Below are 20,905 nucleotides of genomic sequence, written 5' to 3'. Positions count from 1 at the left end.
GATGGCAGGCCTGACACTCATAACACACGCGGTTTACTTTCTTTCTCTTCTCCCCATCCTGCTTTGGTCCCTAAATAAAACCTGAAGCCGTCACAGCAACTCACTTAAAATAATGCAGCTGGAGGGCACTCCAATCTCACAAATATGGGACAGGTTTATAACTCACAGTGGCAAGTTACTTCTTACTTTTCACTTACGTAAAGACCCTTCACTCATTCGCATATGCAAACAAAATAATCATCCAATTTTTCCTAATCTAAGATGCAGCAACCTTACGGGTCAGTGAGGGGAAAAAGGAGCTTTTAAGAGGCATATGGATGAAATGTTTGTCTAGCAGTCAGAGACTGAGCATGCAATTTTAAATTCTGGTGTTCACATAAAGGAAGAGCAAGCATATCGTCACTGGCTTGGCTACCTGTCAGGACACCGACAAGTTCTACACGATCTGCTCATTTTGGAATTACCTAACTCTTATTCTGGACAAAGACAACTCAAACTCAGGCTGTCTATCCAAGGTCCTTACTACTCCAGAGCTGCCAGTGGTAGCAATCTGAGACACTGCCTACTTTTTTATACCAAGTCAGAGAGTAAATGCACACACCGACCAATTTTTTTTTAACCAGAATAAGCTGTCCTTGAAAAATCATCATCGTCATCAACAGTCAGCTCTCACCCAGACACTGTGCAAGCCACTCCTATGATTCATTCCTAAACTGGTGTCTTACCTTAGTGTTCCTCCGTAGACTGCGAAGAATATTCCTCCTCCTTGGGTCTTCGTCTGTTTCATATGGAATGACGGCATTGTCCCCTTTATAACCTTGAGACGCCTGATCCTCCTCTTTTTTCCGAATGGGCCCTAGCTCATCATCGCTCCCCACACTGAAGCTGGTTCGATAACTAGCAAACCTTCCTAGCCGGCTGCATCTCGTCCTGTACAGCACGGGCTTGCTCACGATGGACACCTTGCGGCCTCGCTCTAGAGAGCTGGTGTCCATTTCACTGTCGGAACCGTTGCCACTGCCGTTGGACTGGGCTTTGTTGATATTCCGAATGGTGATGATTTTGCCTTGGGTGCTGTCATGGGGCACTGAATATATGTTTTCTTCTTCGTTCCTTGGCTTGACCACAGCATCCATGGGTTCAGCATAATCAGAAGGATCAAACCCATCCGGAGGTAGCCAGGTGCTAGAAGACACAGACTTCCTCTGCCCATCTCTATGGCCTTGGTCTAAATAAGACAGATCCCCCTTTGTGATTTCAAAATGGACAGGAGGCTTTGGTTTGACTGGTGGAGGTACTTTGTTGTTCAGTTTACTCTCAAAATTGCTCATGATGAACGACAGCCCATCATTTCCCTCCAGTTCCATAGAGAGCTTAGAATGGTCTTTGGACAGAGAGGGCAGTGACGTGTCTTCTCGAAACAAGCTATAAGAAGGGGGCTCGATATCCTCTTCTGAATCCTGCAGGTTGGAGTTGCAGAGTGGAGAGCCCGCTCGGGGGGAGTTAAACACCTCTTCCGTGGTGCTACAGGCCTCGGCAGCGTTATCGTACATATGAGTAGCCTCGATTATGTTCTTTTTATCCACCACATCCTTAAAAAATGGGTGGAAGATCTCAAGTTTGTGCTGGGGTTGGCTACAAGGGATGCTTGTGAACCTCCCGTCAATCTCTTGAGCAATCTCCTCCCCTTCGGTCAGCTGTTCCCGACTTAAGTCATTGTCCAGGACATCTACAGCGCCGTCAGTGAGTGCGACCAACTGAATGGGGATAATATCCTGCACTTCACAAAGAAAGGCACGCAACATAGCCAAGGAGGCCTTACGTTTGGCTGAATAAAAAACAATGTACCCATGGACCAACCGGCTTTTTCTGATGCTAAATGAGGAATGGTACGAAAGAATAGACAGCTCAATGCGCTTCTTGTGGAGTCCGATCGGTAGTTCAAGTAAAACAGAGTTGTTGCTTCCACAATGGGAAGACTTACAGGTCTGGGACTGAAGGACAGGATAGAGTATGTCATCTGCACTGAAAGGATCTCCACACATCAGACACATGACAATTCGCAGGTCAACGTCAGCCAGATCTTTGATGCTAGCAGTAGAACTGACCAGGTTTAAGTTACGCTTGGAGTCCAGGAGTCCCTTCAAAACTTGACTGATTTGCTTTTCATTAATGTTGCGTCCATAACCGATGCCAGCAGAAGCAGGGTCGAGAAAGACACACTGAAGTTTGCTAGCAATCTGCTGACCTTGTTGTATTAGGCTATGCAGGGTCTCTCCACTGGTGTCTCCTCTCTTGTTAACTAAGATCAACGTCAGGGGAAGATGGGCTAAATGGTTATCTCGCCTGCCAAGTGTGGACTCTCTACTCTTCTCTATACTCTCCACCACATAGGATAGAGATTCCTTTGAATTGTAAAGGCAGAGGCAGCCGTGGGGCTGAAATGTTGGCGTTTGGAAAGAGTTCACAGGAAGCCTGACATTCCCTTCTATCGGCCTCAGGGAAAGCTCATACATTTTACCATCTATCACATACTTATCATCATTTGTACAGAGAGCTCGAATCTCATTGGCCAACTCACGTGCAAGGCCATCTTTGCCTAAGATAACCAAGTTGATCCTATCAATGTTGGGGTCAGACAGTGAATTTTTCTGATTCCGGTCAGATGGTCGGATAAACCGAGAACTAATCAAGTGCTCGATCTTAGCATCCACACAAGCTGGGCAGCTAGGGCACGTTTCCTTGGTTGGGTGATACACAAAATGAATGTGCTTCAGGATAAGGGCATCACGCTCTGCTTGGAGCTTCTGTAATGCTTTAAATCGCTGTTCCTCCCCCAGAACATCCTGAATGACACCCATCTTCTCCTTGCTGGGCTTAGCATCCAGCTCCAGCTCATAAAACAACTCTGAATATTCCAAAAGCAGCTCCTGAAACTCTTCCTTTGCTCTGTCTATAATTTGCTTTTGGTGTTTGCCATAAATATCCATGTATACGGATTCTTCCAGCCACTGGTAGAAATCTTCGTTCATAATAAAACTACGGGCCTCTTCCCAAGGCTTTCCGGGAGTTATGAAGGGAGAGGTCTCCAGGTTTTCTTTAAATGCCCTTCTCATCTCAGCTCTTTTCCTCTCGTTCCGCAGCTTCTCTAAGTGGGCCTCGTACAGCTGCTCGGCAGGGACGGTATCCATCAAGTCAAAGGGAATCCGCTCATTCTCCATGTTGTCAATGTGGCTGGTGGCATCCCACGGTGTCTCTTCGAGCACAACAAACCACTTCAGGAATTCTGGCTTGGTCTCCAAGAGCTTTTTGGTTTTTATGCAGCTTAGGTGGTCTATTTCATCTAAATTGGGTATAAGAGCTTCAAAGGCTAACGGCAGGGCTGCGAGGTACAGCTTTCTCCTGCGCTCAATGTGCTCGTGCTTGAGGCGGTGGATGTGCTGGAGAAACAGCTTCTTGGCTTTCTGAGTACCTTCCAGGTAGACATAGTCCTGGTACTCAGGAGAGGCCTGCATCTTTCGGCTGACACTCGGCCAATTCTCGTTGTGGTTTTTGACAATGCGACTCACCAGCCACTCATACTTGTCTTTTGCTGTAGCTATCTGCTGACTCTGCTGCTTGAGAGCTTCAAAATAAGGAATGATTTTCGTCTTTCCCCGACTTTTATCAATGAGTTGCACTAAGGTGCTGAAAGCCAAGTCCACGTTTACGTTGGATCTTGCTGAGGTCTCCACAACCTGGAGGTTCTTTTTGCTTAAGGCAAAAGTATGTGCATCTCTAATGTACCGCTCAACGCCCTCATCACACTTAGTCAGGACCACCACTATGGGCTTTTTTGTTTTTGCAAGCTGATTGTAGAGATTGGACACAAACTTGAGCTGGTCATCAAAGTTCCTATTCATGCCCCTGCTAACGTCAATACCAAGAAGAAAACCATCAATCAGCAGCTTTCCATCTGGCATTTGTTTCTGCTCAAAGTCCTGCTCCAGCCCCAGCTGGTCAGTGCAAAAGTACATGAGTTTTTCAGCTGATGCGAGCTTGGTTGCAGCAGCTCTCTTGATATAGGGCTGCAGGGCCGTGCTTCGATGAGGTTGAAAAGTCTGATCATCGATGAACTCAGTCTGCTCCACAATGTGCATCTTACATTCCACACAATCCTCCAGGGAACGGCTAACTTCTCCCCAGTAGAGAAAGTGGTCATTATTGACCACTCGCCCGCCAAAGTCACTGGTGCTGAGGACAGAGGTATGGTCCAAGTGAAACTCATCAGCACTCGGGCGCACGAAGCGGTTGCACAGGCAAGACTTCCCAATGCCGCACTGGCCCTTCTCCTTCTCGGTCCCAGACAATCCCACCACACTGATGTTGTAGGTGGGAATGCGGACATCTTGCTTTCTTGCCATCATCATCGTCGACACATCCTGCCACAATCGGCCACTTCCAAGATCAGATTAGTGTTTTCCAGTGGACCTGATGGTTTCCCCACATTATCAGTGGGGGCCAGCTGCCCACGAGGTGAAAGTGTCAGGTCCCATAGTGTTTGTACACCAGCACGAGGTCAGTTTTCACCACTTCTCATCGCCAGATAGTAAACATTTCTTCCTAGACGGGGGCGGGAGGAGAAAGAAAACCCATCAGCATCATAATTTTGGAACCTGATTTTAGTCGCTGAACTATAGCAAAAATCAATTTTCTCGTTCAACAAATACGTAAATACTAAATGTGCCAGGCCTCACGCTGAGTGAAGATGTAAGAGTAAGACTGACATCTATGTGCTCTCAATACCTCTAACAGAGGAAGACATACAAGTAAGCAGTTGTGCTGAGTGTTAAAACAAGAGTTTGAGGGCTTCTTGGAAACATGGCTGATACCAGGGTTAGAGCAGAGTTAGTACAAGAAGAGCCTGGAACATCCTATTGTGCAGGAAAGGAAGTGCTTGAAAAAATGACAGGGAACCTCACAGACACAGGAGCCCACTTGAAGGGGATCCCACTGGTCAAATCTGAAACAATTTGAGCATCAAAATAATTAAAGACAGTAATGGATTATAACCCACTGCCAAAAACAGAAACCTGAGTTCATACTACTGGATCAGACAAGAATCATCACTTGATACCCCATCTGGGGGGAAGATTTTGATGAGACTCAGGATATCTGCACAGACCTGAGGTACCTCCTGATATGCTACTTATCAGCTGCAGAGGGAAGAGGTACCAAAAACCACTAATTATACAGTAAAGAAACTGCCTTAACACTTTGTTAAAAAAAATTTTTTTTTTAATTTTTTTTTTTCAACGTTTTTTATTTATTTTTGGGACAGAGAGAGACAGAGCATGAACGGGGGAGGGGCAGAGAGAGAGGGAGACACAGAATCGGAAACAGGCTCCAGGCTCCGAGCCATCAGCCCAGAGCCTGACGCGGGGCTCGAACTCACGGACCGCGAGATCGTGACCTGGCTGAAGTCGGACGCTTAACCGACTGCGCCACCCAGGCGCCCCCCCAAAAATTTTTTTTAATCTTTATTTATTTTTGAAAGAGAGACAGAGTGCAAGTGGGGGAGGAACAGAGAGAGAGAGGGAGACACAGAATCCGAAGCAGGTCCCAGGCTCCGGGCTGTCAGCACAGAATCCAACGCGGGGCTTGAACTAATGAACTGCGAGTCGGACGCTTAAACAACTGAGCCACCCAGGTACCCTGGGTTAACACTTTGGGTAATGAAAATTATCACCACCAAAGAGGGACAGAAGGACATCATGGGCCTCCAGATGTGGTACCCCCAAGAGGACACATTACTAAGCGGTGTGATGACCTAGAATGTATTCCCTCAACTGAATCACAAGGAAACATCAGATAAACAAAAAACGAGCGAGATTCTATTATGGGGGTTGGGCGGGGGGATGTACTGCACACTCTATACTTCTCAAAAAGTATCCATGTCATAAAAGACAAAGAATGGCTATGTAAACATTCTAGATCAAGAGAAGCTAAAGAGACATCATAACTAAATGCAATTGTTTGAACCTAGAATGGATTCTGCACCAGAATGGGAAATACAGGACATTATTAAGTCATTTAACAACACTGGACTCTGAACGGAATATTACATAGAAGTATTTGATCGATGTAAATTTAGGAAGGTAACTACCATGTAAGCGAATAGGCCTACTCTTATAAAATACACACTGAAGTATTTGGGGGGAAAACACCATAATGTGTGTGACTGGTCCAGAAAAAAATATGTATATATGTTGAAAGAAAGAATGCGCATGCGGTAAAATGTTAACAACAGGTAAATCTGGATAAGATATTCCTTTGTGCCATTTTAATTTTTTTGCAACTTTCTATAAATTTGTAATTGTTTCCAAATAAAAAGCATTTTTAAAAAGGTGTGAATATTGGGTGGTTTCCCTGACGAGAACAGAATAAGCTTTGTGAGGACAAGGTCCACCCCTTCTCGTTTACTTCTGTATCCTCAGCCTATGACACGGTGCTTGACACGAAGATTTACTGAAGGAATGAGTCAGGGAATGACTATGAGGGCATATTACACCCAGTGTTTTGATTGAGGAAGGCCTTTCTGGAGGAAGTTCCACCTCAGGAGAAACCTGAAGTAGGTGAAAGAAACACGGAGACTCGTCTCTGCAGAAAAAGGCACGGCCCCTCGAGTGTGTGTGGGGAGCAGATGGGTGAGATGCATTAGAAGCAGAAATCAGATTAAACCTCTTTCAAAGAGTCTGCAGTCTTTCCCGAAGGCTATGGGGAACCACAGAACGTGGCTGAAAGGTGGCACCTTAAAGGACCTAAAGTAGGAAGAGGTGAAGTAATGAAACATTATGATAGTATCTTACGATGTCTTTAGCAACCTCCTGGTTAACAGAAATCAAATACATAGGCCTCGGCTGTCTCCACATAAATGGTCTTCTGGCTACTACTGCTTATACTGCACTGCCGTCTACTCACACGTGCAAATATGACCATGCGACGGCCGAACACGTAGCCAAATGAACAGTCTCCTGAGATAACTCAGTTTAAAATAAAGAGAACAGGGGCGCCTGGGTGGCTCGGTCGGTTAAGCGGCCGACTTCGGCTCAGGTCACGATCTCGAGGTCCATGAGTTCGAGCCCCGCATCGGGCTCTGTGCTGACAGCTCAGAGCCCGGAGCCTGTTTCAGATTCTGTGTCTCCCTCTCTCTCTGACCCTCCCCCGTTCATGCTCTGTCTCTCTCTGTCTCAAAAATAAATAAACGTTAAAAAAAATAAAAAAAAATAAAGAGAACAATTTTCTTTTGAATCTCGGTCATGGCTGGTAGGAACCCAGCATCTCCACAACCTGAATATATTTTTGTGAGCCCTTCTCCTAAGAGATGCCACGGGAAGTCACATCACCATACTTTATTCTAAGAAGAGGGGGTGATGAATGAGAGAGGAAAGTTGTCCCCTATGATGATAACCTCAAAAGGTCACAGACCTTTCCCAAACATCCCTTATCTTCCCTCGATAACCGAGAAAGCCAAACCCTCTGTGGAAACAAAACGTGCCTACGTGTGGTATGTAAAAATGATTTGACCATTGTCAAGACGGAAATCTCGATGATTATAAGCAATCACCTCCAGATAACCTAATGGCATGCTCCTAAAGAAGCCAAGGTCCAGATTTCAGCAGAAACAAGCAGACATCGGGGCGCCTGGGTGGCGCAGTCGGTTAAGCGTCCGACTTCAGCCAGGTCACGATCTCACGGTCCGTGAGTTCGAGCCCCGCGTCAGGCTCTGGGCTGATGGCTCGGAGCCTGGAGCCTGTTTCCGATTCTGTGTCTCCCTCTCTCTCTGCCCCTCCCCCGTTCATGCTCTGTCTCTGTCTGTCCCATAAATAAATAAAAACGTTGAAAAAAAAAATTAAAAAAAAAAAAAAAAAGCAGACATCCATGTAAAAGATGGATCCCCATCCTCCACTTCCCCAGGCAACTGCTTCCTTAGGTAAAATTGTAAGATGTTTACATACATCCTCTGAAATACCCAAATAGCAAAGATTCATACGAAATCACAGTGCTTTTGCTTATTACTTGTAGTACACATATACACAATTTTGTTTCCACCTCTCGGAAGACTCAGGTTTGACAGAGCCTCAGATAGGAATGCTGATGAAAGTGTAAGTCAGGGGTGCTCCTGTCACAGAGCCCTTCTCCGTCAATTCCCCATCCCAGAGTCTGGCAGGACTCAAGGCCACCTACTTGATCAATCCTGAAATGCAACTTGGTGACGGGGTCCCACTTCAAGTGACTGCTGCACGCAGCTGGCAAATCATCCCCCTTATTCTCTGTAAAGTGGGTCGAATAAGCTCTCTCTTCACAAAAATCCCAGGAAAACAAAACACCAAACCTGTTCTTGAACCTCAAGAAATAGAGACGCCAGCTCAACTTTGAACTAAGCTAAAATGTATTCTCCAAACCTTGTTTGGTCAGTTTCTTCAGCGCATGATATTCTGTGCCGCCCATGCAAGTCAACGTCTCCGCTATCTGAAGGACGCCAAAGACAGAAAGCAACAACTCTCGACTCTCAAGAACGTAGCAACTCATATTTGAAACCCAGAATGCTGCTGACTACACTAAAAAAGCTACCAAACAATGAGAATCAGCTGGCAAAGGAATGGTTAATTTGGGGACACCTGGTAACTTTCCACTTGGTAGAAATCGAATAGGTTCCCCGGTAGAAGCACACTCTTCTTACATGCCTGTCTTTGATGTCTGGATAATGCAGTTTTACTAGTTCCTCAATTGGACTGAATTACACGGTAAACAAAGACTGTTATAAATCTAAGAACGCTGCAAACACTTGGTTTAAAGGAAATAACTCGAAGTGCTTGGTCACAAACACGTTCAACTTTTCTAAGAGGTGGATTAAAAAAAATTAGCTGAGTCACTAAATTTAATGATCTTAAGGCCACAAAGAAAGAGAAAGTAGAAGATGGGGCATGTCCGAGACTTTGCAATATCTTTAGTTTACATCTGATAGGAACCGGTGTTCTTAGTGGGCCACCAACTCCTCAAACGGCAAAATCCAAATGTCCATTCTAATAATTTGCCAATATTAGTCCTTTGAAAACTGAAGAGTTACAGCAGAGGGGGAGAAAGTATTCTTTAAACTGAAACGACTTCTATCTTCAAGCTTTAGACAGCTAGTTGTATTAGAAAAACTAAACCCTAATATTTAGTAGTTTTACACCACAAGTCAACTCCTTCAAAAAGGAAAATACTTCAGGGGCACCTGGGTGGCTCAGTCGGTCGGGCGTCCGACTTCAGCGCAGGTCGTGATCTCACGGTCTGTGAGTTTGAGCCCCGCATCGGGCTCTGTGATGACAGCTCAGAGCCTGGAGCCTGCTTCAGATTCTGTGTGTCTCTCTCTAACCCTCTCCTGCTCATGCTCTGCCTCTCTCAATCTCAAAAATGAATAAATGTTAAAGAAAATTTTTTTTCAAAAAGTAAAATACTTCAGGAACATCTTCAGTTTTTGTTACAAATATATGCAGCACTTCAACATAACGCAAACAACTGAGAGCTCTTTCAGAACCAGCCACCAGACTTCCGGAGTTATTTACTTGACTTGTTTAACCACTATACCAGCTCCCCAAACAGTGTCTCAACTGGAAGGTAGGGGGGTGTTTTCTTTTTTAACACCTCTACAAAACTTAGGGCAAGAAGTGGCAACATTCCCAAGATAGTACACATTTCAAAGGACACAGAAATGCCACTGTGATCCAGCATTACTGTGACTGCTAAAGTTCATACTGTCAACAGCTCCATCAGCATGCGTCCCCCCCACCTCCCATCTTACCCCCAAGAGGAAATGTTTCTGGGCTCTGTGATCTGGAATGTCCCCTAAGACACAGATCCACCACTATTACCCATAACCAAAACTACTGTCTCTATCTCTGAGAATAGTCAAATTCTGAAGATGCGTTTGGTTTCAAACAACCACGTATAGAATACCACACCAAACTAACAATACTATAATATTATACGGTAGTTATATAATATTACACAGTAATAAAGTAAAGAAATAATTTCATAGGGAGTTGCTAGCAAAAAGGAAGTAAAATACTTGGTACTATAATTTTTCTTAATCCCAACAGAGGAAGGGAATGGAAATATGTATTGTAACTAACAAAGCAAAGAGCATTTTCTAAACCTCATACTTCTCACCACCTTAAATTTCTGAATAAGTTTTCAAAGCTATGAATACCATCAGCAGCTGGTTAAAAGATCTGCATTAAGTAGATACAAGACTCTTATCTATGGGAGAGAGGAAATGCAAAAGGGGGGATCTAACTGGAAAACATTTTTCTTGTGAGAGAGACTCCAAAAGGAGAATTTTCTAGAGGAACAGATTTTCCAAATGAACCAGGAAGGATGGAATATAAAAGCTCCAGTAAGAAGAAAACACAACTCTATGGTCTACTGAACCACCAAACTTAAACAAGATGGTCTTTTTTTTAAAGACAAAATTTTTAATTATTTATTTTTGAGAGAGAGAGAGAGAGAGAGAGAGAGAGAGAGAGAGAGAGAAAGAAAGAGAGACAAAACATGAACAGGGGAGGGGCAGAGAGAGAGAGGGAGACAGAGAATCTGAAGCAGGCTCCAGGCTCTGAGCTGTCAGCACAGAGCCTAACATGGGGCTCAAACACATGAACCATGAGATCATGACCTGAGCCAAAGTCAGACATTCAACCGAATGAGCCACCAGGTGCCCCACAAGATGGTCTTTCAATGAGAGAATCAATTCACACCTGTCAGAATGGCTAAAATCAAAAACACAAGAAACCAGTGTTAGCAAGGATGTGGAGAAAAAGAAACCCTCTTATACAGTTAGTGGGAATGCAAACTGGTATAGCTACTGTGGAAAACAGTATGGAGGTTCTTCAAAAAATTAAAAATGGAACTACTCTATAATCTAGGAATCACACTACTGGACACTTACTGAAAAACACAAAAACACTAATTCAAGGGATACATGCACCCCATGTTTATCACAGCATTATTAACAATAGCCAAATTATGGAAACAGCCCAAGTGTCCATCAATAGATGAATGAATAAAGAAGATGTGGTATAAACATATAATGGAATATTATTTAGTCATAAAAAAGAATGAAATTTTCCATTTGCAACAACATGGATAGAGCTATAATGCTAAGCGAAATAAGTCAGAGAAAGACAAATACCACATGATCTTACTCATGTGGAATTTAAGAAAAGAGCAAAGGAAAAAAAAGAGAGAGAGAAACCAAGAAACAGAGTCTAACTAGAGAACAAACTGAAAATTACCAGAAAGGAAGTGGGGTGTGGGGGACAGGGGAAATAGGGGATAGGGATTAAGGAATACATATAGGGGCGCCTGGGCGGCTCAGTGGGTTAAGCGTCGGGCTTTGGCTTGGGTCATGATCTCGTGGTTGGGGAGTTGGAGCCCCATGTCGGGCTCTGTGCTGACAGCTCAGAGCCTGGAGCCTGCTTTGGATTCTGTGTCTCCCTTTCTCTCTGCCCCTCCCCCACTCACGCTTGTGCTCTCTCTCTCTCAAAAATAAACATTAAAAAAATTTTAATAAAAAAATAAAGTTTATTTAAAAAAAGAGTACATATGTATCATGATAAAATAAGATAAAATAATTTAGAAACAAGATAGTCTTTAAAAACCCAAAGGTTTCCATTTTTATATTAATAAATGTAGAGTGACTTTTCTGAAGGTTTTTGTTTTTCTTTTAAAAACTTTACATAACTCACAGAAGAAAAGTGAGAAGTGAAGTCCAAGGTCCTCATTCAACCAATTCAATTATCTGTGAAATCCAGATAAACTTACAGAACCTTAAAGTTAGAGATGTGCACAAATGATGTGACAGGGTTATTCAGCTATACATAGGAATTATAACCTTTATGAACCTGACTGACAGAGGGAGCCTTCGTTTCCTCTGTTGAGTTTTGTTGGAATGTGAAGCGATACCCTTAATTCTGCTCATCTCTTTACCACATGAAGAGTGTCGTAGGAAATGACTACATCAAACTCAACAAGCACAAAACAGCCTCCGATACTGAATAAAAGAGAAAGGTAGCCACTTGATGGCCCCAGTGACAGCAGCTAAAGTCTCTCCTCCTTCCTTCACAATATTTCAGATGGGTTAACCATTTTTCTATTACTCTATAGTCTCTAATCTTTAGACCTGAGAACTGAATCAATCAAATAAATCGCTTGTTTAAAGCTAAGACAACGTGAAGAAACAAAGAAGAAATGGGGCACTGTCCTTGCTGATGAGAATCTTCTAATTTACTTCACATATAATATTTTACTTAGAAAAACAAAAACAAAAACTTAACCACAAGACAAAAAAGGGCACAGACCATTTCCTGGGATCCAGAGGAAGAGGAGATCATTCAGATCTCGAGGGGTCAGAGCAGAAGTGAAATTTGAATTGGTACACAAAAGACTGGCAGGGATGACCCAGGCGTTCTAAAGACGTGAAAGGGCAAGAATAATGGTGACCAAAAGGGAAAAGCACCGGACACGTTTTGGGACAGACAGACTGGAACAGTGTTCATGGGCGGTAGAAAGCGAGAAGGGCAGCAAGGACTCAGACTATGAACAGACTTTTTTTTTTCAACGTTTATTTATTTTTGGGACAGAGAGAGACAGAGCATGAACGGGGGAGGGGCAGAGAGAGAGGGAGACACAGAATCGGAAACAGGCTCCAGGCTCCGAGCCATCAGCCCAGAGCCTGACGCAGGGCTCGAACTCCCGGACCGCGAGATCGTGACCTGGCTGAAGTCGGACGCTTAACCGACTGCGCCACCCAGGCGCCCCACGAACAGACTATTTTAACTTGTGAGAATCCAATATGACAATCTTTGATCCCACCAACGTTATTTATTATTGGGAACACTACTACTTTAAACTCCTCGTCTGACAAACTAACACCGTCTAAGGAGTTGATCAGTCTAAGGAGCTGATCTCCTAACTTGAAAGAAAGCTCCATTTGAATATGGCAAATTCTATTTCTATTCAGTTTAACGCAAATTAAAATAATAAAATGGGGAAGGGGGCAGAAAATATAGATTTACAAAGGCAGCAAAGAGGAAATATTTGCCCAGAAGAGTACTGGAGGTTGCCCCACTACTACAGGCTACACAAACCTACTTCTGTTTAATGTAGGAGGGAGGATTTCCTCATAACCACGGAATCTCACTACATCCCCAGGGCTCTGGCTACAGGAAATCTCTGAAATGGGTCATCTGGATCTTTGGAAAGACTGATTTAAGTGTTTAACCATCTGGTCTTGAAACATGGAATCTCATGCAACAGACGGGCTATTCTTGGACACTGGGTATGTACCGGCATTCAGCTCTCACTATGCCCTATGCAAACTCAATGGACAGCACTCTCCAGAGGGCCCAGTGAGAAAAACCAAAAGCAGTTTTAAAGCACTGGTATCTTAGATGTCTGTTTGTAAAACAATGTGGCCTAAAGTTAATTTTTAAAAGAGCAGCTATGAAAGATTCTCTTCCATTCCATTTGTAATTCTGGCAAATGTCTCTTCCTGCTCCTCTCGATTCATTTCCTCCCCAAGCCCTAGTAAAGAAAGTTACCTCTAAATTCCAGGGTAGGGGCACCTGACTAACTCAGTCGGCAGAGCACGTGACCCTCGATCACGTTGAGGTTGTTGAGTTTGAGCCCCGCGTTGGCTGTAGAGATTACTTTAAAAAATATACATATATATCACATCAAATCAAATCTGAATTCCAGGGTAAAAAAACTATGCCACTATCTTACCATCCTCGCCAGCCCGCACTGAAGAAACCAACCAGCCCATTTTTCACCCTGACACAGTTCTCATGCTCTGAGGTGTGCAGAACTCTATGCGCAGGTCCCAAAGAAATAAAATTTCTAAGGCAAACTATTCACAGGATGAAATCAACTTCCCCTGATGAATGAAAGGGGCTGCTTTCAGCAGAAGCACTTCCTTAAACTTTATCCTCAGCAGGTTTCTACCAGGTAGCTCTAGAGTTCTAATCAAGCTATCTGATCAAAGCAACTATAAACAAAGACAAAACCAAAGGCTGAGAAATCTTTTTCACTGATGCAGCAGGATTTCCCTGGGTTACCTATACCAAGAACAACAACAACAACAAAACAGGATTTCTCGATAAGCTGTAAAAATATTCCAAGCCAAAGGAAACTCAAAACCAAGGCCAATGCAGTCCAATAAGTCTTAGGATCACAGCCTACTTACCATTAAATGCACTAAGCTGAGATTCTTAGGAAACCAAGGAACAAAAACACAGCCAAGTCTTACCTTTGAATTTCCTGGTATTCAGAGCAATTCTACACTTCTTGAAATGGTCAAGAAAACCTGTATTATTATTTCAGCAGTTGCTTCTGAGCACTTACGATTTAATCTATTCCAGTGTTTTTGTTTTTGCTTTAAACTAGAAAAATTTTGTAAATGATCCTCTCCATAAACATTTCTCTGAATGTGTGAGAATGGGGGCACCATCCAGCCAAATGTGCCTTGCCAACAGAGGACAGTGCTAAAGAAACAGGCATTTCTGTCAAATGGGGGAAAACAGGCCAGCTTATTTTCAAGTCCAACAGTAAGCCTTGTTATTCTATTCCCCTGATGGCATTCTAAGAGGACGTGAGGATTTCAGCCCATTATTTCTAATTATTCTTCACTCCTTGTTTGAATTATTCTATAAATTGTCAGTCGTAAAACAGGCTACTGTAAGTAATAAAAGCCAGGCCACATGCATAAACTTTTAAAAGAAGAATGGTTTTATTTTACCTAAAGCACCTGTACTGAAGATAAGGACAAGGGTCACAAAGAGACAGAAGCAACAGAATCAACTTCTGTATCTGAATCATTCCTTTGGAACAATTTGGATCCACAGATTAAAGAACCAACTTAGGATCACACCAGCAAAATCCATCTTTTCTACTTTTTTTTCTACTTTTCTACTTTTTCTACTTTTCTACTTGCCAGTCTCCACATTTACTTACACATTTGCCTTATTTCAAATGAAGCTAAAAACAGATGTCTGAGAGAGATGAAAAAAATTAACACGTGCAAGAAAAAACATGCAAAAGGGCCTGGAATCAGCCCAAAATTGTGTCCTAAGCTCAATTAATCATATTTGAAGATCTGCTACATTGAGGTGTGTATCCCTGTCTTCTAGAAGAGATGAATATTTGAGTTAATATGTGTAGAGCAAACTGGATTTTCTGAATGAAACGATGTTACACGTTGGCACTATTAACAAAAAGTTATTACGGAAAACATTATTTCCTGTTCAAGTATTTATCAGCTCAATATCTGAAAAGCGTACTTCAGGTCCCTACTTTGAGGCTAGGAAAGAGGATATGGTGGGAAAAGGGTACAAGTGAAGCTTCTGTTTTATTCCTTGACTTGGGGTGCTTACACGGGAAGTCATTTCGCAATTGTTCACACTGTGCAGGCTTTACACGCTTCTCTGTCCACTTCTGTAAAAGCACACAATCAGAGAAGTGAAGTGGCACGGGCACCTCACACGGCTAGCAGGTCGAGCCGGCCCTGTACTGAAACAACCCTGTGCTCAACCAGCACGAGCAAGCACTGCAATACTCGCCCCCTTCTACACGAGGCCTCCGCCCGGGATCATGTCAAACAGGTGACTCTAATCCTCACGGGAGCCAGCGAGAAGTGTTGAGAAGCAGGGCCCTGGAGAGCCCTGGATGTAACCGGCAGTTCTTCAGGGCTGTGCAGAAGGCTGAACGGGTGGCACAACAGACCTTCCAGCCTTAAAACAGAACAACTCAATTTGATCTGTTTTATATGTTGGGATCCCACGTAAAACAATTGTTTTTGATTTTGTTTTAATGTTTATTTACTTTTGAGAGACAGAGAGAGAGACAGAGGTGCAAGTGGGGGATGAGCAGAGAGAGAGGGAGACACAGAATCTGAAGCAGGCTCCAGGCTCGGAGCTGTTCAGCACAGAGCCCGACGCGGGGCTCGAACCCACGGACCATGAGATCATGACCTGAGCTGAAGTCAGACACTCAACTGACTGAGCCACCCAGACGCCCCCATAAAACAAACTTTTTAAAAGTTCTATGGGTTTTTTTTTTAAGAATAATTAAAAAAATTTTTTTTACTTATTTGACAGAGAAAGCACGAGTGGGGGATGGGCAGAGAGAGTGGGGGAGAGAAAGAGTCCCAAGCAGCCTCTGCACTGTCAGCATGGAGCCCCGATGCAGAGCTCAAACTCACAAACCGTGAGATCATGACCTGAGCCAAAGATGGATGCTTAACCAACTGGGCCACCCCGATGCCCCTCTCTATGGGTTTTTTTAAAAGCTCAAACAACTTCATGGTTTGAAAAGCCATTTAATGATCAGACATTTGGTGCTGATTCCCAAGATTTTGCCAAGAGACAAGAGAGTCAAAAAGAGCCTCCTGATCCAGCCCCCCAACCCCTTCTTTTCTTCCTCTCATTCAGGAAACTCATCCCGATTAGTGACTACTGAGATCAAGGAAAAAGAAACAACTCGGTTAGAAATGGAACTCGTCCAGAATCCAGGCCTCCTCTGGCAATGCCCCACTCCTTTGCCCCCCAGGTCCTGTCTTCCTACTGTATCGTGCTGTCCCGGCCAGAGAACTGAGTGGAGGGCCTAAGACATGGACGGCAGGAGAGGTCAGGGGCAGATCCGTGGAGGACACAGTTACACTAAGGAGAGTCTGGACTTCATTCCGAGGAAGCCCCAGGATGCTGGACAAGAACTGCGTGGTCAGGTCTGGGTCGAAAAGGGGAATTCTGAGAGCAATCCGTACACTCTCATCCTCCCTCCAAATCTGTCTGCTATTTTACCCTCACCCAGTGGGTAAATGCTTCCCGTGTAAAGGCCACTTCGAACCTGGTCATAATAAGCACTGTGAAAAACAACTGCTCACGATGGAAACGCTGACACAGTGGTGGTGTAAGATGCCCCTTTGAAAAGCCTTGTCAGGGCCCAGTCTTTGTAATTTAGCGGTGGCTCACAGGAAGCGCCTGAGAGCCAGATTCTTTCTGACTGTGCTCAAGGCCATAATTTCCTTCCCATACTTAAACCAATGACCCTGTGTCTCACTGTCAAGGGAGTCTGCCAAAGGGAGAGGGCAGATAAATAAGAAGCAAAATCTGAAGAAAACTGGCCACTTTGCAAAAAATTCCTAGGATTCTTCTTGGGATTAACAAATTTAAAAGGACTTCTAGATGAACGGATCTGTTTCTCCAAATGAAAAGCCCCTGGAAGGCAGAGCTGGGGAAATGACAGCCAACTCCTTCAGGTAACAGATGCGGAAGCTGAGGAGGAGAAAGGAAGTAAGTCACATGAGCCGCTGTCAGACCTGTGCTCTAACTAAGCAGGGCCTCTCTCCCACCTCCAGCTCCCACCCCAGAGTGGTTTCCACACACCCCTCTCTCTGCCGTGAGATGGTAAGAGTAATGAAGATCATAAAATCAAAAGGGAAAGGGGGCAAAAAGGAGTGACATTTGGCCAGTTACCACGTATTACAGCTACTATCTCCGCCCTTCACCACGTGTGTATTTTCACCAGGTTCTGCTCCGTGTTCTGTACAGTACCTACCTACCACCCATTACTTCAAGATAAATTTCAAACTATAAAACACGTCCTGTTGGGGAGTCCAAAAATAACTAAGAAAACACTTGTGATCATGTAAGCAACTTACTAAATGGCATTTTCTAAAAAATGCTAGCTACATGATTTTCCCTTAGATAACAGACCAGAATAGTAACTAGTTCCTCCTTATCAACCACCATTCCTTGAAAGTCCTCAGCCAGTAATTTTCATGAAGATCAATGAGTCACCTCTTATCACTACTTCAGCCCTCAGACTTAAGAAGGAAAACAGGTCCAGCCTACCCTTCCATGACAGCTGTCCTACTAGAGGAAATCACCTTGACCTCATGTGTTTGGCTGCTGTTCAGGAAACCAGGTCTGAGTTAAAATTCTCAAAAATACACTCACTTTGGGTAACAGCATACCCTTCTCAGTTATATATGCATAGAAGGCCTGCCCTATTTCTTCCCGACATAAACCCACTGAGGGTCTAGTGACCTCAATTTCCAGTCTCCAGGTTACACATGATCCTAAGAACATATTGCAGGTACATTCTTTGTAAAGTCTTAAAATCAAAGTACAACAAATAGCTACTGCTGATTTCTAACTCACATTAGAAAGAATGGAATAGGAAAGTACACCACCGTTATAAAACCTTATCAACAGACTGATTTTGACTACCCACAGCATCGACTACGTTAAAATCTTAAATGAAAATTGTTATCTCATGGCTAATGTGACTACTACGGTCTGCAGGAGGAAGAGGAGATTCGGTGATGAACAAACATGATTCAACTCAGCTCCTTCACTTCTGCACACATCTCCCCAACACCTTGGACCGCTCCCCTGCTCCTGCATCTGCTATTTTGACTTTCTGCTCAGAGGAGCCGCTGTGTAAGAGAGCCCATAAAGGGGTTTAATTTTGCTGTCCCTAAAAGGACAATCCCTCTGGCAATCAAACCCCCTCAAGAGTGCAGGTGTCAGCATGTAAATAAACTTCTATAACTTATCTGCACCAAAGTGCCCTATCCAAAACACCAACCCCTCTTTCAGTCTTCTCCAGCAAGGACATTCCAGGGTACACTTGGATGAAGAGATGATCCCCACCTGCCTGAGCCCTTTTGCCCAGTGAAGAATCATACACAGTAAGGTGGGGTTTCTCTCACTGTTGTTTCTTTTCTTCTCCTTCTCCTTCTCCTTCTCCTTCTCCTTCTCCTTCTCCTTGGAAAGGGTAGGCTTGTTTCGTGTTAACTTGTCAGTCCTTGAACTTATATATTCCTCCACTGTCTTACTGGAGTGGGCCGTTGCAAAGACAGCAATTACAATCTATGCATCGTGGCTTGTCAAGTGTTACAAAAGTTCAAAAACTGAGTTCAAAACTGGGCTACTGACTCCATTTTCCATATTGACTATGTAACAGAAAGCCCAACTCAACCAGTTACATCATGAGCACTAAAAGCCTAGTCAGGAGCAATCAAAAGGCAACTGAGCTTGAAAGCTGTACGTCCACATTCCACACTGTTAAGGTTGCAATGAGCAGATGGCACGGACAGAGCTGGAATGTGTTCAATATAGCCTTCTCACGCCCCTTCTCCATCCCCCCTCCAAAACCCATATTCCTATGAGCGCAAGCCTCACTCTATAATCCAATACAGTAAGGCCAGTGTTGTCTGGAGTCACTAAGTTTTATATATGCTTGCTGCTAATTAAAGACCATTCAATTTTAAGAACTTAATAAAAAGGCCATAAACCTGTATCATTCTACAAGAATGCCAAGAATGGTAAGTAACCAACTAATATTCTTCCAAAGTGACCTTTATTAAGGGCTGCCTCTCCAACTATGCCAACTAACATGTCAAGAGGCAGAAACATTCCTGTCACAGGCTACTCCCATTTTGAAAAGCAAAGGCAAGTGAAAAGGCCTTCTTCAAGTTACCAAAGCAACTCAAGTGCCTACAGTGAAAAGTACTAGCGCAAACAGTCTGAAAAGTGGCAAAATCAGAGTTTAAAAACCCTGGCACTTACGGTGCCAGCAAATGATTCAGAAGAATTCTGAGAAAGGTAACATTAGCATTTTAGTGGTAGAACATTTGGAGAGTAGCCAAGAGACCTGGCCTTTCTCTCTAACTAGGTCATTAAATCTTGCAGGTGGGGAGGGCGGGGGAGGCACACACAGATAGAAACTAGTTAAATGGCATCTCAGAGCCAAGCTATCTTGACAGCTTTCATCCGTCAGCAGGATCATTGGACAATAATGTTCTTCAAGGAGACAGGTAGGTCTCTTGGGGCTAATGACAACCTAAGTGCACACAATTATAATCAGACTGATAACGATCAATCCCTACCGCTGGAATGTACACTCAAACTCAATAGCTGAGAGAGAGAATCTATGTGCTGCCAGGGAAGCTAGATCACCTGGATCCCCACAGCCTCAAGTGTTCCTTCCCACATCTGCTCTTGCTTTCTGCAAACCACACTCTGTAGAACAGCAAATGACCTTTTTGAAGTACATCTCTGATCTTGTCAATCCTCTGCTTACAACCCCTCCGAGCCTCTCTGCCCTTCTACTAAAACCTCAAATTCTTACACATCCCCAAATGTGATCTCATCTCCACCACTGTACCTTTTTCTCACTAGACTCTAGCTACTGTGGCCTTCCTCCAGTTCCCTGGATGCCCCACTTATTTATTCTCATTCAACCATTCAACAAAAAATTACTGAAGTATTTTTATAAATTACCTACAATTGTGCCAGGCACTGTCCTACACACTGGGGATACAGCAATGAACAAAAGAGACAAAGATCCTTGCTCACACTCTACCAAGGGGAAACAGAATCAGAAAACAAAAAAGTGAGGCAGTTAAATAATGTGGGCTCTGGAAGGACCGTTCCAGGCAGAGTAAACCTAACTGCAAAGGCTCTAGGGATGGGTAATAGTTTTCTTTTCACATGTTTCTTGTTAAATTGTTAACTCCAAGATGGGGATCTAATGTCTTATCTTTTTTTTCTTAATGTTTATTTATTTTTGAGAGAGAGAGTACACCAGCTGAGGAGGGGCAGAAAGAGAGGAAGAGAGAGGATTTGAAGCAGGCTCTGCACTGTCAATGCAGAACCCGATGCAGGGCTCGAACTCACCAACCGTGAGATCATGACCTGAGCTGAAATTGGATGCATAACCAACTGAGCCACCCAGGTGCCCCTCTATTGTCTTATCTATTCTGCTCTCCATCCAACCTCAGCACTGAACATAATGCCTGGCTCAGTAATTACCTGCTAAA

General features: G+C 43.8%; 1 protein-coding gene across 1 annotated transcript in view; it reads right to left on the bottom strand.

Moving 5' to 3' along the window:
- ARHGAP35 (Rho GTPase activating protein 35) overlaps positions 1 to 20,905 on the bottom strand; it is a 121,760-nt gene that overhangs the window by 71,773 nt on the left and 29,082 nt on the right. The window contains exon 2 of the mRNA XM_086690198.1: positions 726 to 4,602. Within this exon, the coding sequence (XP_086546324.1) occupies positions 726 to 4,409 (3,684 nt within the window). The 5' untranslated portion in view covers positions 4,410 to 4,602. The remainder of the gene's footprint in view (positions 1 to 725; positions 4,603 to 20,905) is intronic.

Source organism: Puma concolor, chromosome E2, assembly GCF_028749965.1.
Source record: "Puma concolor isolate L17-30 chromosome E2, mPumCon1.1.hap2, whole genome shotgun sequence".
Taxonomy (NCBI): domain Eukaryota; kingdom Metazoa; phylum Chordata; class Mammalia; order Carnivora; family Felidae; genus Puma; species Puma concolor.
Note: the sequence above shows the minus strand (reverse complement) of the source record. Positions and strands in the feature narration are given on the sequence as shown.